This window comes from Clinocottus analis, unplaced genomic scaffold (assembly GCF_023055335.1).
Source record: "Clinocottus analis isolate CAN_PGR_092001 unplaced genomic scaffold, fCliAna1.0.p SCAF_2, whole genome shotgun sequence".
Lineage (NCBI taxonomy): Eukaryota > Metazoa > Chordata > Actinopteri > Perciformes > Cottidae > Clinocottus > Clinocottus analis.
This window is the reverse complement of record NW_027175931.1, coordinates 16,582,939-16,598,921: the sequence shown is the minus strand read 5'-3', so window position 1 is coordinate 16,598,921 and position 15,983 is coordinate 16,582,939. Positions and strand designations below refer to the sequence as shown.

Sequence of the window (15,983 nt, the reverse complement as noted above, 5' to 3'; positions counted from 1 at the left end):
CTGCTGAGTAAGATATATGACTATGTAAAAATCTACTTTTTATGCAGTGAATTAAACATTTGAGTCAAGCCAACCAACTTTGCAATTCTCCAACTTTTCAAGACCATGTTAACACTAAGAAAGTGACCACAACATGGAAAGTGTATTTATCAGAATTTATTGTTTTGTACACAAATAGAGGGTCTTGCTTCCATCTGGTGGCACACTTGAAACCCTGTAAGAGATTAAAAACACAATCAGAATTTATAACCAACATGAGTTATTTCTTTATGACAAAACCAAATGGGAAACAATGCACACAAAAACATCAGTATATTAAAAAATGTAAAACAATCTGTAGCATGTGTAGAATCTAATATTTGTATTTTAGTCCATTTATTTAAGATCCATCTTGCTATTGTCTTTGTGTCCATGTTGTTGACCAACCCAGATGAAGAGTCAGATCATGTGCTGCCTCAACCCTTCTCAGACAAATGCCTCAAATGTCTTCAACTAAAAAGGACTCTGTACTCTGAGGAACTGGAGCAGAACCACAGAACGTGGATCTGCAGCAGAAACCCCCAGAACCAGAGCCCTGTTCCGACTCGTCATCGTATCATCACTGAAGGGGCAAAACCAGACTACAAGTTGTCCATTTTGTTCTGACATACTTCAGTCACACCTGGAGACGACCGTGTCTTTGACAGAACAAATGTGGAGGAGAACAAGTCACACAAAACACCAGTTCTGCAGTTATTGTTTTCATGTTACCTCTTATGCGGTGGGGACAGGAGTTCCCTGGGGCATGACGGGCGCCTCGGGCTTGGCCCCCTTCTGCTCAGACGTGGGCGTGGTGGGCAGCTGCTCCTCCTTGGGCTCCACGATGCTGACGTGATCGGGTAGGGGCTTCTTGGGGCCAATCTTACCACTGGGGTCCCAGGGCAGCATGATTTTGACCTTGATTCCCAGCACACCTGATGACCACAAAGCTCATCAATAAACATAGTTGTTTGAATTTATACAGCGCTTTTCTGAATACTCAAAGACGCTTCACATAGGAATCATTCAAACACTGATGAGGAGCTACAATGCAAAGTGCCACATCAGGACTATAACTTTCATACATCGTAGTCACAGCTACGGGAGCAACTTTAGGGTTAAGTGTCTTGCTCAAGGACACGTCGACCCTGGCTAGCGGGGGTTTGTGCTTCAACACAAACCAAGGCTATGAGGTTGCTGCAGATGCTGCCTGCACTAGTTTGGGTATAAATTAGCCTCATCTATACTTGTAGTTAATTATAGTCACTTTCCACTATGTTACATTCAGCAGGGAACTAACTGTAGCGGCTCAACCCTTCTCAGACAAATGCCTCAAATGTCTTCAACTAAAAAGGACTCTGTGCTCTGAGGAACTGGAGCAGAACCACAGAACGTGGATCTGCAGCAGAAACCCCAGAACCAGAGCCCTGTTCCGACTCGTCATCGTATCATCACTGAAGGGGCAACTCGGAAGTAGAGACGTAACAAAAATACACACTTCTAAGTATATACAGGTGCTGGTCATATAATTAGAATATCATCAAAAAGTTGATTTATTTTACTAATTCCATTCAAAAATAAAATAAAATCTGCATCTCCGTAAAGTTGGTCAGCAGCAGAAGCATGAAGTGGTCTTAAACTTCCTGGTGTACGGCTGCGTTGACCTTAGACCTCAGAAAACACAGTGCACCAACACCAACAGATGACATGGCACCCAAAACATTACTGACTGTGGAAACTTCACACTGGACCTCAAGCAGCGTGGATCATGTGTCTCTTCTCTCTTCCCCCAGACTCTGGGACCCTGATCTCCAAAGGAAATGCAGAATTTACTTTCATCAGATCATAACTTTGGACCACTCAGCAGCAGTCCAGTCATGTTTGTCTTGAGTCCAGATGAGACGCTTCTGACGCTGTCTGTTTTTCAAGTGCTTGACACGAGGAATGACAGCTGAAACTCATGTCTTGCATACGTCTGAGCGTAGTGCTTCTCGAAGCACTGACTCCAGCTGCAGTCCACTCTTTCTGGATCTCTATCACATTTTTGAATCGTTTTTTCTTCACAATCCTCTCCAGAGTGCGTTTATCCCTCTTGCTTCTACACTATTTTCTACCACATCTTTTCCTTGGCCTCTCTATTGATGTGCTTGGACACAGAGCTCTGTGAACAGCCAGCCTCTTTTCAAATGACCCGTCGTGTCTCGCCCTCTTTGTGCAAGGTGTCAATGGTCGTCTTCTGGACAGCCGTCAAGTCAGCCGTCTTCCCAATGATGGTGTAGCCAACAGAACTAGACTGAGAGACCATTTGTGGCATTTGCAGATGTTTTGAGTTAATCAGCTGATTACTGTGGCAGGAGATTTCTTCAATATTCAACCTTTTCACAATATTCTAATTTTCTGAAATACTGAATTTGGGATTTTCCTTAGTTGTCAGTTATAATCATCAAAATTAAAAGAAATAAACATTTGAAATACATCAGTTTGTGTGTAATAAATGAATAAAATAGAAAAGTTTGACTTTTTGAATGGAATTAGTGAAAGAAATCAACTTTTTGATGACATTCTAATTCTATGACCAGCACCCGTATATGTATTTGGTTTCAGGAGGAAGGAATCGATGGCACAGGCATCAAAATGTCAAAGTAAATGGCCATTTCCTTCGGGCTGCTGCGTCTACTCACCCTGCCTGAGCAGGACGTGGCGGACGGCTGTGTCGACGTAGTAGTTGACGGGGTCGCCGCTGTGGATCATCAGGCCGTCCACAAACTTCATGGACTTGGCCCTCTGACCCCTCAGCTTGCCGGACACAACGACCTCGCAGCCCTTAGCCCCGCTCTCCATGATGAACCTCAGAACACCATAGCATGCCCTGAAAAGAGGAGTTCAGTGAGGTCGCTGTAGATATTGACAGCACTAGTTTAGGGTATAAATTATCTATACTTAATTATAGTAAGGTTCCCTCAATCTAAGTTTCTCAACCCTCCTCAGACAAATGCCTCAAATGTCTTCAACTAAAAAGGACTCTGTGCTCTGAGGAACTGGAGCAGAACCACAGAACGTGGATCTGAAGCAGAAACCCCAGAACCAGAGCCCTGTTCCGACTCGTCATCGTATCATCACTGAAGGGGCAAAACCAGACTCTAAACCAACGTTACCCTTCCAGCACCCTGACAGATAGATTAAGTGGAACGGCATCTGTTCTGTTAGAAGTTGATCAACACGTCTAAAAGATTCATACAGTTTAAGGGTCAAATCTATTTCTGTTGCATTAACTGAATTATAATAATAATCTGCATAGACAACCGTTTAAAATCACAAATAGCCCACTATACATGTATATTGAACTTGACCGTGTCTACATTGATGGATCAAGGCTCCCAGTGTTTCTGTGAATTTGCTTTTTTCACTACTGGCAAAATCCCCTTAAAAATCAATGATTCAAACAGGCCTATAAACACTGTTTCTTTCTTCCCACGATGCCCACATGAACACTACTTTGTTGTGAACTTATTAGATCATCTATGCAGACATATGTCACTTGCAGTCTTTGATGTGCAGGTCTATTTTTCTCTCTTACGATTCGTGTTTGGTCAGTTGCATTTATTTATTTTGCCGCAAATTGATTTTTATTATAACATTTAGTTAGCTAATGTTTGTCATAACACATTTAAAGTGCTGATTTTTTTTCTTGTGAAAAAGCTACACATCTTAAAGATGAACAGCTTGATGGATAAAGGAAGAGTAGATGGTACATGTTGATTAGGTCATGCAAGTGTCAGTAAATGCTTCCAGTTTTTGAACTGCAACGCTTACCTACGCACAGCCAGGCCTCCCAACAGTTTGTAGCGCAGAGACTCTGCCTGAGCGATGGCACAGAGACCACGAGTGGCAACCTTCTCGGCATACAGCTAACAGAGGGGCACAGAAAGTGTCAACGGTCAAACATCTGGAGTGCTGGCAATGTAACACTGAAGTTCCCTAAAATAGTCCATTAGTGAGTACCAGTGGAGTTTTTATAACAAGGATTTAACGCAGATACATGAATTTGCAATTTTTTCTAGACTTAACATGCACATAAAATAACTATTGCTGATGCTGTAGGGATATTAGTCCTTAAATGTAGGGCTGCAACAACGAATCGATAAAAGAAGTTGGCAACGAATTTCATTATCAATTTGTTGTGTTGCGTGATTATTACGCCGCTCAGAGTCGCCGAGATGTTTGAGTATTGAACAGTGGAGCGGACTGAAGGTCCAGGAGCTTCTGCAGCTCGCTGTACCTTCTCGTATGTCACTGCATAGTCGCGCTGCATGTACAATAACTTCACAGCTAGGCTAACCGTTGCTGTTAGCTCGCTAGCTAGTCGAACGCAGACTTGCGTTCAACAGTCCCATGCAGAGGAAGGGTTGATGCAGGCTTCATGCAGAGGAAGTGTTGTTGGGATTTTTAGTTCCATGTCTAATGAACAACCTTTGTTTAGGTAAAGTGCAGTCCGTAAGTTATCCGTTGGTACATTGAGTGTTACTTCTGGAATATCATCTCTTGTTCTCTGAGTGTGTACGTCTGTGAGTGTGTGTGTTTGTGAGTGTGCATCTCTGTGAGTGTACATGTCTGTGAGTGTGTGCGTCTCAGTGTGTGTGTCTGAGTGTGTCTGAGTGTAGAGAACAAGTTCTGACGTTTAAACAAATCCTTAACTAAATCGTTAGTTGCACCCCCACTTAAAAGATCGTTTGGTAGAAATACATTACACTCCTGAAGCTTTGACCCTTCTCAGACAAATGCCTCAAGTGTCTTCATGTGAAGAGACTCCCTGATCTGAGGAACTGGAGCAGAACCACAGAACGTGGACCTGGACCAGAAACCTACAGAACCGGAGTCCCATTTCCGCCTCGTCATCGTATCATCACTGAAGGGAGGCCATATGAGATTGTTACGCCTTTGCGTCGACATTACTTTTTCTTCTCAAATTAAACTGTAGGCGGCATAATATTTTACGACAGTAACAAACTATTACACGTAGACAAGAGTTGCGTTGTTCAGCCATCAGCTTTGGTCTTAAGTGTTAGCTGGATGAGCAAAAGAAATGTTTCGATATAACAGTTCTGTGCTCTGCTTCAATTTAGAAGCAAGCAATTACCAATAAATATGTGAAACCCCAATAAACTGATCTAAAATAGTGGCATTACCACTCTTCTGCATTCATGGATTTTAGTGTTCATTTGCTTTTGTATCATTTGTTGTGGAATCCTTACTTCGACGCTGCCCTCAGGGAAACCAAATCTCTTCTGGACCACAGCGGTCAGCTCTCTGATCCGTCGGCCCTTTTCTCCCAGAACATTCTGGGTCCTGAAGAAAGGTAAACACACTGAGGATGACAAAGAAACTCGAGGGGGGGTTGGGAAAGCTAGACGTCACAGCATCAAAAGAAACATTTTGTTTGGCGCTAAATATTACAACCAAGCCATGCTCTTGGGTTTGGTTGCATTATATGCTATAATAGAAACTCAACCAAAATGCATTTCAACAAAAACCTTAATCCATTTTATTTTTATGTTTTTACAGAATACAACCACCACTTTGCCTCTGTGGTAATAAAAAAACAATACTTACACAAGTACAGTTTTCCTGTTTGGTTAAATTGAACACATCTACATTGTGTGTGTGTGTGGTGCCCTTCTCAGACAAATGCCTCAAATGTCTTCAACTAAAAAGGACTCTGTACTCTGCGGAACTGGAGCAGAACCACAAAACGTGAATCTGAAGCAGAAACCGCAGAACCAGAGCCCTGTTCCGACTCGTCATCGTATCATCACTGAAGGGCTACACTGCTCCGTACCATAGGCGCCACTTTCTGATGTGAACTCTGCTTATTAGTGTCAAATGGCATGCTCACAATTTTGAAGTACACGTCTGTATTTATTGCAACCCAAAAAAATATCCCTGCATGATGAAAATGAAAAGGGTGGACACTCACCTTGTGGCCAGGATAATGATCTCAGTCCTGGTTGGGGTCACACGCACCTCCACACCGGAGTAGCCATCCTCGGCAAGCTCGCGAGTCAGGAACTCGTTCAGTTCAGCCTTGAAGATACCGTCTGCGACGAACTGAGGAGAGAGGACATAAAACTGACTCATCACCCTGAAGGAGAAACATGGGACGATGCAGTGAATGTCTGTCCTCAGACGAGGAAATACAACGGTGCGAGATTCATCCCTCTTAATAAACGGACCTCAGACACCAGTGTCACTTCTAGTGAAAGTTTCTAGTTAGATCCAGTGAGCGCTGTAAAGTCAAACTCCATTGACCATAAATTCCTTATTTATTGTATTAGATTACTATAAATATACGGGCACAGCGAGTATTACTGTTAGCGGACCATAAAATGCGTTGAGTTTTCAGCAGTCTAGTTTTTAAATTATACATGTTTATTTAAAATAACTATAAGAACCACATGGCATGTTTTGAAGTGCAACTCCAGTACTTTAAACAAACATGCTGCCGTCTGTAGTTTACAGCCATTCAATAATGTTCACCGTCCTTCTCAGCCATAAAACGCGTATATCACATGTGCCCACCTGCAAGCATTACGTATTGTTATCCAAACTTGATGCGGTTTATCGAGGGTATAGTTATACTATGTATCTATCTCAGTTCATTTGGATGCTATAAAGCTATCTCTCGTTAGCCACTTCACGTTTTTAACAAATTCCGTGCAAGTGGACCTGTGCAGAGATTTGTCAGAGTGGTTGAAAGTCTGGTTAAAATGTTTAACACAACTCAAGAGGGTTTCAAACTCGTACGCGGCGCGTGTCTGCGGGACGCGAGTTGAAACTCGTACCGGCCGCGGCGGGGAGAGCCATGCTAGCGAGCTAAATGAGGACGCGGCGCCGGCACCATCTGCATTAATCCTATGCGGACCAGACGTTTACGAGCTCGACTGACAGCAGGACGAACACGAAACTGTTGTATCCTAAAGGGTGTGAAGCCATTTTCATGTAAAAGGACTGTCTGTGCTAGTAAAACGGGGATAAAACCGCGCTAACCTTCCTCTTCTTGGAGATTTGCACCGCCATCTTCCGAAAGGCCGTAGACAGGAAAGGACCCTCAAAGGATACGGAAATGCACTTATACCAAAATGACTAACTTCCGGTGATGTCATGCTTCGGCAGCCGCTGGGACTTGTAGTTTTATTTAACGACGCACGCCTTGATTTATTTATGCTAGCCCAGAAAACTACATTTTTACAACCGTTTAAAGTCAAAGAAAGATAAACATATTGCTTTTATTATATATTTGTATTATATTATTTGTAGTGAATAATTATTGTTCGTGCTGCTTTGAATGCATGAAGGAGTGTCTGCTATCTTCATGAGTGCAGGTGGAGTAGTGATATTAGGAAGAGATGGCCTATTAGGACAACTTTCATTAAAATAAATAAAATTTACATCAAACTAGTAAGTAATGAACAATACATTAATGTGACATATACCTATGTGAGCCACAATTCATCCCAGTAGCTGATGGTGATTATTTTTGGGCTTTAGGGGTGGTCATGCTCGAGATAATGTGAATAACATCTATGCTGATGACATACACGTTGCTAGTTTTAAATACTTTTTTTTTAATGAAGCAATTGGAGCCAAATTATCACCATGAACTTTGGATAATTTAAGCATAATATGTAAAGGTTGTCATGTTAGTATTCAAGTTATAAGTCTATCTTTAAGAACATAAATCAATGATGTGTGGGGAAATATGCAGGAACAAAAAAATTGGCTAACACTGACCCTACTGTCTATTAGCTGGCCCTGAATGAACATCTTATGTGTTGAGTGGTGTGAACAAAAATGCTGCAACTGTTGTTTGGTTGTCAAATTTCCTCTCAACTTTCTGCCTCAAACATATTCCTCTGTGCAGACTTGTCAAGGGCCCCAAATAAAATAAAAATAAATATGGTAAAAACGTTGAATCAAACCATCAAAGTGTTCCGAGTGAGAGTCTGCTGGGGAACTTGGTTGCATATCCCTTCTCTTCCTGTCTCATTTACACATTGGAAACATCAGTTTAAGCAAATCATTTTAACCCCTGTATTTTTAGGCCTTTGGTGCTCAGAAACACTCCTGCTTTTGTCTACATGGATTGCCTAAATCAACACAAAAATAACTTCCTTAAAGTAATTTTGATCTTTGTATCTGATCACATTTGTCATGAGAGAGTTTGGGGCCTAATACAAATACATTTCAAAGAGACTGAGATAATAACGATGTGCATAAAACATTAAAACTCTTTGTCCTGTACTAATCTCACAGGTCAGACAGCCTGCACATCCCCATTGAAAAAAAGAGCTGACTCCTCTGAAGTTAGCAGCCAGCTCAGCAAGATTAGGTCCAGTATCTTCTGAAGGTCTGGTCTTTTTCAATTAACTGTGGAAAAGCTGCCATATGTGTGGAAGTAATGAGAAGATGATCATAGTCTGATTATTGATGAAGTCTACTGGGCTCCAGCCCAACAGGTTAGGGGTCTCCAAGTCAAACTTCTGTTTGAAACAAGTGCTGATATTCTGTATTAGGAAATCAAAAAGAGAAACAATAACCACAAACAGTGACACATCTTAATGATCAGCAACATAGTATATATTTTGCACAAAGTGTAGTCTGGTCTGAATTAGGTGTATGTAGATATAGCATTGTGTATTTATTCTTTGTTATTTTTCAAACCTTTTCTATGTGAAGATATATTATATTGGATTTCTGAACAAAAGGTTGTCTAACAAATGTGTAACTAAAAATAAAGGTTTGCTTAACAAACACTGTTGGTAACTAAAATCATTTGAAAGAATGCAAATTGCATTTTAACTTTCCATTTGTTCAGAATATAATATCACAACATCCAGATAGCTAATGCTACCAGGTTGGGCAAAAGCTGATGTCCTTTTGCACACGGTCAAGCACACGTGACACATCGCCTCTGTTTTCAACGGGAACCTTATGAAGACAACCTTCAGTAAGTTCATTTTGACTATACAACTCAACATTTCTTATATAAATAGTAGAGCGTGCTTTATTAAGACAACAATTGGCAAAGGACAAAGGAACACAAGTTGTTTCCGGCTCTTTAGAGGTATTTTGCCGCAGCATCTGTGTTTTGATAGTGCTAGCTAACGGTTAGCTAAGTGGATGTTAGCTCCGAGCTAGCGTGTCTCAATAAAATGTTTTGTTTTTATGCTACATTTATAATTCTGCAGAGTGAAGACTGAGTCGTGTCAATACTAATATGTGTCGGGGTGTCGTGCTGGCTTCAGTTTAACGTTGGTGTAGACTTTCAGCCGCTATAACAGCAGGTTAACGGTACTTCACGACACGGCCATGTTTGTTCCTACTAGTGTTATAACATCGTGCGCTTGTGTGAAGGACACCGCGGACGTTGTTCGGCACTTTAACATTGTTGTATTTACGTCGAGGTTGTTGACATTATTTGGATTACTCGACGCTTATGCTGCTATTTCAGCGGTTTAAAACGTAATTCAGAACTGTAGTTACATGTTCTGTGAACCTCACTAGGAAGCTAACTGTACACATTTGAGCTGCTGGTATCTTCTTTGTTATTTATGTACTTTCTGAATATTTTTATTCTGCGTTTGATGAGTTACGTCAGCGGGACATGACGTGTTCGGGAAGTGAAATAACTAGTGAAGGACTGCACTGCTGGGTTTTCTTTTGTAACTGAGAGAGAGGCTGAAGACGATGAGATGTGCGGTTAGCTGCTCTCCACCAGAGACCGAGAGAGACAGAGCTCCACTTGTTGTCGTTCAGGGAGTTTTGAAGCGGAATTACATTACTTTTCTCAATTAGGGGCATGATATTTAAGAAATTATAAACTTTTCTCAATTAGGGGCATGATATTTAAGAAATTATAAACTTTTTACCAACATCCTATAAATCTTAACTTGTCTGTAAGTCGGAAATTATATTTATCGTGTTTCTGCTTCCTATTGGACGACAGCGTACCACGTGTCCGGATATATATATATAAGACGAATCTGCGAACACAAGTTTATGTAAACTTTCGCAAACGAAACCGCTCCAGTGCTACATCAGTAGTATTGCACATTGTTCCTGTTCATATAACGACCCAAAAGGCTGTAGTTCAGTTTCCGACCCATCAGTGAGGCTGGCTGTGTGGAGGATGCCGGGCTGTTCTCCGGCTGTGTCACGTTATCGCTTCTCGGCCTTTTGGCTAAGATCAAGTGTAGTATCTGTTCTTATCAGTTTAATATCTGATACGTCCCCTACCCGGGGACCATATATTAAATTGATTTTTGGAATAGGGAGATGGAATAGGGGCTTGCTCCGTCCACTCCACGCATCGACCTGGTATTGCAGTACCTCCAGGAACGGTGCACCCCCTCAATGTGTTGAAAGTAATATTGCGCAAGTATAGACTGACCGAGTGTGAAAATTAAATAATTACGTTTATTGAAGCTGCACAGGTTTGGCCTTAAGAATGATGAAGGCAAACTAGTTCCATGTTATGGCGTGCTGAAGCTTCCTGTCGTGCTTTCCCTCCAATTGGTTCGCTCAGCTAAAGCTTTCATTTGCTCTACTGCGCCACCAAGTGGACAATGAATGACAGAGTGTTCATAACGACATCTTGTGCGAAGCTTTAAATTGAATAAATGAACAAATGATGTTGTGATGCTAATAGATCAATTATGAACGTATTAATATTGTGTCTGTCTTTATGATAAAATGGCAGGTTTCAAAAGGGAAAGTGGAAACAAATTGGGTAGAGGGTTTTGATGTGACTGTGCTTAGTTACTATAGGTATAACATTTATATTTTTTTTAAAATAAGAATTTCCCACAGTGCTGGGCTTTTTGAGACTATTTCTCCTGCTTTATTATATAATATTCCACAGAACGTCACCAAATACGTCACAAACACAAGCCTCGATACGCGCTCCACCAACATCTACCTGGATTACTCGACACACGCATCAGAGCCTCGACACAAAAGGACACATCACTACTAGTTCCTATACTGTTAATAATCTAAAGGTCTCAGTTTGAAGAATTCAAGCACAGCCTAGATTAATTGCAAGATGCAAGACACATATCTAAGGAAATTAGATCATTTTTAAATGAGGCAATAGTGAAAAACTGGTTGGAGAAGCTTGTGATTGGAAATGTGCCAACTCAATCCCTGATGAATTGAAAGAGCAGTACCCCCCTCACCTTGAGCAACATACTTAATCCCCAGTGGCCAGCTGATCAGACTGGTCGTATTAGTCAGCATTGGAGAAACTGGATAAGTAGAATTTAAAACAGTGCTATCTCCCTACATTCACACCTCTGACATGTCATGACAGAAACACGATTTAATGTTTTTTTTAAAACTTATTTAGTGAAAGAGTGCCGTCAGAACGACTCTGGGAAACACGCCGTTCTTTCACAGCGCTCTTAGGGCTAAGACGCTCTTAGCGCTTAAGAGCGTCTTAACGAATCTGGGAAACGTGGCCATTGTCTTTTTCATGGTTAAGATAGATTGGAAAGATTCTACCATTTCTAGACATTTTTTGTAATTATTGATGTATTGGTGGATATTTCAAAAACTGTAATCCTTTTTTACAGGCGACAAGAGCTGTCAACCCTAAAAGAGATGCCATCTTCTTGGCATCCAACTTGAGGAAGATGATGGCATCTCATTTGGAATCATGTGGTTAGTTAGGGTAATTGCATGTGCCAGCCACATGTACTGTCTTGTATTACAGAACATGTTTAAGATGCTAATGGCCGCGTTTCCCAGATTCGTTAAGACGCTCTTAAGCGCTAAGAGCTTCTTAGAAGCGCCTTAAGAGCACTGTGAAAGAACGACATGTTTCCCAGAGTCGTTCTTAGCTTAAGACGCTCTTTCATTAAGAACGAAACATAAGATCAGTCTGACCCACTCTTAACAGCCTTCCTAGCGACTAAATGCTCACTGCAGCCGCGTCAGGGAAAGTTATATCTGATATTCAAAGGAATACTCAAACCATGCGTAATGATGAATGTGCGCACACAGCTGCAGAACACTGACGCAAGAAAAATAATAGCGTAAAAAGAAAAATAACGATATAAAAATAAAGAATTTCCCCTGTGTTCCTGTAGCTACATAAATAAAATGAATCAGCATTACTATCACTCATTACATTTTCACTGCATATAAGTTTACGTTAGCTTTAAAACATCAACAACCCAGTGGTATTTCACAGATATCAAGGAAACTGACAGGTGTAGCTGAACTTGGCTGGAACCTCATCAAGAGAGGCTCCACGTCTAAAGGCATTGCTGAAGTCCACGCGTGAGAGACACCACGGCTGCAATACGGCATAATCTCGCTGCTAACCAACAGCGTCGCCGTGCACGAAGCCTGATAGTGTACATAAATGCATATGAGCGTCGGCACTTCTCCCCACTTAATGTGCTGTCGCACCGGGCTGTCCAGTCCAAGTACCGGCTTACCGTGTGGAGATCCAATGGCTCGTCACGTTAGTGTCACCACACATCCAGGGCCCAACCCGCTGCAGTGTTGCCCTCAGCCCGGAGGTGCAGCTCCTGGCCGCGCTGCGTTTTTACACAGTGGGGAGCTTCCTGGAGGTGGTGGCGGGACGGCACCGGCCTCAGCCAGGCATCGGTTTCACGGAGTGTGGCAGCCGTGACACCGATCCTCCTGCTCCATGCCCGCACACACATCAGAATGCCCACCACACGGGACGACGTCTGCCAGGTCCACCGTGGATTTCATGCCATGGCTGGAATCCACAGTGATTGGTGTCATGGATGGCACACACACACACACACACACAAACACGTGCACGTAGCGTAATTGCACCTGTGTGTGGGACCACAGCGTGTTGTGTGTGATTTTATGCACTGATAAAGTGGTGGGTGATCGATTTGCCTGGCATTGATTGATTTAGTTTCAGCAACACGGCGGTGGACAGCTCCCAGTAAAAGCGTCTTAGCAAGCTTCTTTGACGGGATCTTAAGAAGGCAGTTAAGAACGCGTCTAGAAAACACTCGTATCTTAGCGCTCCTTCTTAGCCGAACACTTCTGACAAGCCTTCTTAAATCCTTAAGAACGATCGAATCTGAGAAACGCGGCCATTGTGATTCCCGTGTTATTTTTCACCTCGTCTTTCCTTTTGAAATACCTTTGTGTGTCTGTCGTTGTGTGATTGCCGTGATTAGTTCCACATGTGTCTCTTCACCCTGCTTTCTTAATGCATTTAGTGTTCAAGCTCAACTGCTGCTGGTTCGTAACGCACTGAATGGTTCCGGGCCTCAGTATGTTTCTGATTTGCTGCAACCTTATCTGTTAATGTTTTTTTTTAACTGTTTTTAAATCTGCATTGTGTTTTGCTTTGAATGGTTTCATGAGAAGCTCTTTTAATCGTCTCGTTGTTAAATTGTGCTATACAAATAAACTTGCCTTGCCTCCTTGTCTTTTGTCAGCGCGGTCACTTTACAGCGTCCATCCTTTTTCTCCTTTGACTACTCAAAACAAACTAGCACAAAGACTAGCCAGGTCCATTTACCATTTTATTCATAAAAGTAGTAGGAAAATATGTATTCATGTATGTTTTATTTACTCACTTTTTAAAATATTTTTCATATTTTAGGGACAAAACAAGGAGAGAAGACAGGAAACATGGAGGTGCAGCTGGAGAACAAGGTGGGCTCGCATTCCCTTCATTATCTCCAAAAAGATCCTCCAAGCTGTTTAAAGCTAAACCAGGCCGGTCTCAGCTTGAAAAGGCCAACGAAGAGTGAAAAGCTGCAGAGGGGCCCAACTTCCATCAGGGACCAGCAGGTAAAGCTGGAATGGCTTTTTTTGCGTATCATTGCATGTGTGGTATTGAATTGTGTGTATACTCAAAAACTGCACTTTAAATACACGTTTGTCAACAATAACTAAGATTATTACGGTGATCTTTTTAGCATTTATTTTTATGAAGTATCTGTGTGTTATGTTATGGGATGTGTGCAATACTGTACTTGTTGTTTTGGCTGGGGATGTATTGTTTGTTGTCATGTAACTCAAGGCATTCGTGACGCACCGCAGAGAGTCCAAGACAAATTTCCCTGAGTGGGACAATAAAGTTCATTGTATTGTATTGTATAACTAAGATTTTACTTTTCCATACCATGACTTTAAAGAACAATGTTTTTTAACGTGAATGTGAGGTTTCAGTGTTGCACAATGTAGTAGACATGGGAGTTACACTCTCATCTAAAACCTAAAGATAATGAAGAATGTTTATTTTTATTTTGAATAAATTGTTATGAAGACATGGATATGAAGGTTTTCTTGTTTTTTCCAATGTAAACATTTTTGGTTTTACTGCGTTAACATTGTTAGTTGAACATAGTAAAGTAGAAAATGCAGAACACTCAAGGTGTTGGGTAAGAATCACACTAATGGAGTAAATACACAAGGACCAGCAGACTGAGGAACAGTTTCTTCCCCTAAGCTGTGTCCTTGTTGAACTTTGCCGCATGCTGACAACCCCACCACCCCCCAGTTACAGTTACAGTTCCACTTGGAACGTTAACTTATTTCTGTATTGGTACTTTATACTATTACTTCTGGTTAGATGCTGAACTGCATTTCGTTGCTCTGTTCTTGTACATGTGTAATGACAATGACGTTGAATCTAATCTTAGTAAATATGATTTAACACTGGCAGCAGTCAGTTCAAAATCAACACATATAGTATCAAGTGGGTGTAACAGTCATGAAGAGTAAGGTTTTTTGGAGTTACAGTTTTTTTCACATGCTTTTCGGGGCCTAATACAATTCTTTCACTTCAAGGAGACTTTTACCTTAGAGAGACTATGGATGTGCAGAAAACATTCAAGTTCTTTTTCCCTGTACCAATAAAACATGTCACTCACAGGTCAGACGGCCACTGAGAGAAGCTTTGACCATGTGAAGCTGTTGGTCCAGAAAGGAGCAGATGTTCAAGCCAATAAGAGTTTCTTCAGCCGAATGCAGGACAGGATAATTGCAATCAACAGAAATATTATAAAATAACATAATCCTTTATTAGTCCCTCAGTGGGGAAATTACAGGATTACAGCAGCACTGCTCCCAAGTAAATAAGAAAAAAAGAATCAAGTAATATAAATAAACAGAACGGTAATAAAAACAGATTAAGAATTTGCAGTAAAAAAGAATATTAAATATACAGATGGAAAAAAACATATGGAGATGGAATACAAATATACAGATGGAATAAAGAATTTATATAAAAGTATTAAAATATACTTAAACGTAGTGAATTTTTGCACCAGGACATGAATTAAATCATTGTATACATTGGGTGTTTTTCATACTTCATATTTGTAAGTTTACTTTGTAGCTTTGCTTGCTGCTGCTACAAACACATTTCCCCTGGGGATGAATAAAGTATATATCTATCTGTACGGGGTGGCGCTGAAGCCTTAAACGGTGAGGGGAACAGTCACTGGTTTGGTTTAATGAGTCTTCGTGCAGCATAAAGAGCAGTACATTGAGACTACACAAGATGAATTACACACAGCATGTTTGGCATTGACACAATAACGTGTGTTCTTCAACCTGTGTTGCCTATGGCTGACGTCATTGTGCACATGGTCAAGCGCACACGAGACATCGCTGCAGTTTGAGCAGGAACCTCTCAACCATTAGCGTTTATCAAAGGCAACCTTCAGTAAGTTCATTTTGACTTAACTCGACGTTTTTTATATAAATAGTGGAGCGTGCTTTATTAAGACAACAATTGTAAGGAAGACAAGTTGTTTCCGGCTCTTTAGAGGTGTTTTGCCGCAGCACCTGTGTTTTGATAGTGCTAGCTAACGGTTAGCTAAGTGGACGTTAGCTCCGCGTGTCTCAATAAAATGTTTTGTTTTTATGCTACATGTACAATTCTGCAGAGTGAAAAT

The 15,983-nt window shown here is 41.3% G+C and overlaps 2 protein-coding genes and 6 non-coding genes across 15 annotated transcripts in view; 2 read left to right on the top strand and 6 right to left on the bottom strand.

Annotated features, from left to right (window-relative positions):
• Window positions 1-141: 141 nt before the first annotated feature.
• Window positions 142-7,153, bottom strand: rps3 (ribosomal protein S3). The gene is made up of 7 exons (XM_068585737.1): window positions 7,063-7,153; window positions 5,993-6,123; window positions 5,271-5,364; window positions 3,832-3,926; window positions 2,700-2,887; window positions 751-953; window positions 142-214 (listed from the first exon to the last, which is right to left on the bottom strand). Exons 1-6 carry the CDS (start codon window positions 7,090-7,092, stop codon window positions 754-756), a joined length of 738 nt encoding a protein of 245 aa, XP_068441838.1. The 5' UTR covers window positions 7,093-7,153; the 3' UTR covers window positions 142-214; window positions 751-753.
• Window positions 461-607, bottom strand: LOC137791211 (small nucleolar RNA SNORD15). The gene has a single exon (XR_011078005.1). It is a non-coding gene; the product is annotated as a small nucleolar RNA SNORD15 (small nucleolar RNA).
• LOC137791212 (small nucleolar RNA SNORD15) lies at window positions 1,333-1,478 on the bottom strand. Its single transcript, XR_011078006.1, has one exon. It is a non-coding gene; the product is annotated as a small nucleolar RNA SNORD15 (small nucleolar RNA).
• LOC137791213 (small nucleolar RNA SNORD15) lies at window positions 2,998-3,143 on the bottom strand. Its single transcript, XR_011078007.1, has one exon. It is a non-coding gene; the product is annotated as a small nucleolar RNA SNORD15 (small nucleolar RNA).
• On the bottom strand, window positions 4,784-4,930 carry LOC137791214 (small nucleolar RNA SNORD15). Its single transcript, XR_011078008.1, has one exon. It is a non-coding gene; the product is annotated as a small nucleolar RNA SNORD15 (small nucleolar RNA).
• On the bottom strand, window positions 5,691-5,836 carry LOC137791210 (small nucleolar RNA SNORD15). Its single transcript, XR_011078004.1, has one exon. It is a non-coding gene; the product is annotated as a small nucleolar RNA SNORD15 (small nucleolar RNA).
• Window positions 7,154-9,003: 1,850 nt separating the features above from the next.
• LOC137790092 (zona pellucida sperm-binding protein 3-like) overlaps window positions 9,004-15,983 on the top strand; it is a 31,846-nt gene continuing 24,866 nt past the window's right edge. For 5 of the 8 annotated variants that reach the window (XM_068584041.1, XM_068584038.1, XM_068584036.1 and 2 more), the window contains exon 1: window positions 15,665-15,751. The gene's annotated coding sequence lies outside the window, so the exon portion shown is untranslated. Of the gene's footprint in view, window positions 9,023-13,678; window positions 13,870-15,664; window positions 15,752-15,983 lie in introns of those variants that run through there. The other 3 variants (XM_068584042.1, XM_068584039.1, XM_068584040.1) reach the window with 2 other exon arrangements.
• LOC137791195 (U2 spliceosomal RNA) lies at window positions 10,236-10,426 on the top strand. Its single transcript, XR_011077991.1, has one exon. It is a non-coding gene; the product is annotated as a U2 spliceosomal RNA (small nuclear RNA).